We start from the raw sequence: 879 nt of genomic DNA on the forward strand, positions 1-879 counted from the left end.
CCGCGACTCCATCAGCCCCCAGCTGCTGCTCAACTGGTGCGTCCAGGTGGCCAAGGTCAGTCCCCCGCAGCGGTTTTGGGGTTTTTCCTGCCCTCCCCGCTGCCGCTGAGCCGAATGCTCCCCCTTTTTGCAGGGGATGTACTACCTGGAGGAGCACCGCATGGTGCACCGCAACCTGGCCGCCCGCAACGTGCTGCTCAAGTCGCCCAGCCAGGTGCAGGTGGCTGATTTTGGGATCGCCGACCTGCTCTACCCCGATGACAAGAAGTATTTCTACAACGAGGTCAAGGTGGGGCTTGCTGGGGATGCCCTGAGCTGTGGGATCCCCGCCAGTCCCATCCCCTTTGTGTTCCCAGTGCTCAAGGATGTCCCATCCCATCTGTGCCACCCACCAGGACGCCCCAAACCCTTCCCTTTGTGTTCTCAGGGATGTCCCATCCCATCTGTGCCACCCACCAGGACACCCCAAACCCGTCCCTTTGTGTTCTCAGGGATGTCCCATCCCATCTGTGCCACCCACCAGGACGCCCCAAACCCTTCCCTTTGTGTTCTCAGGGATGTCCCATCCCCTCTGTGCCACCCACCCCGACCCCCTGAGACCCCCTGAATCCCATCCCCTCCTTGTCCCCAGCACCCAGAGATGTCCCATCCCCTCTGTGCCACCCACCCTGCACCCCCAGGACCCCCAAAATCCCATTCCCTGTGTCCCCGGCACCCAGAGATGCCCCACCCCGCACCCCTGGGACCCCCAAAATCCCATTCCTTCTGTGTCCCCGGCCCCCAGGGATGTCCCATCCCCTCCATGTCACCCACCCTGCACCCCTGGGACCCCCAAAATCCCATTCCCTGTGTCCCCAGCACCCAGGGATGTCCCACCCC

General features: G+C 63.3%; 1 protein-coding gene across 1 annotated transcript; it reads left to right on the top strand.

Moving 5' to 3' along the window:
• The first annotated feature begins 6 nt into the window (after positions 1-6).
• Positions 7-623, top strand: LOC108447612 (serine/threonine-protein kinase PLK4-like). Its single transcript, XM_017738107.1, has 2 exons — positions 7-55; positions 134-623. Exon 2 carries the CDS (start codon positions 137-139, stop codon positions 605-607), a length of 471 nt encoding a protein of 156 aa, XP_017593596.1. The 5' UTR covers positions 7-55; positions 134-136; the 3' UTR covers positions 608-623.
• Positions 624-879: the final 256 nt, after the last annotated feature.

The sequence above is a fragment of the Corvus brachyrhynchos genome, unplaced genomic scaffold (assembly GCF_000691975.1).
Source record: "Corvus brachyrhynchos isolate BGI_N302 unplaced genomic scaffold, ASM69197v1 scaffold5306, whole genome shotgun sequence".
Taxonomy (NCBI): Eukaryota; Metazoa; Chordata; class Aves; order Passeriformes; family Corvidae; genus Corvus; species Corvus brachyrhynchos.

Excerpts from the sequence above, each read along its gene's own strand:
- LOC108447612 (XM_017738107.1), top strand. The coding sequence starts at position 137 with ATGTACTACCTGGAGGAGCACCGCATGGTGCACCGCAACCTGGCCGCC.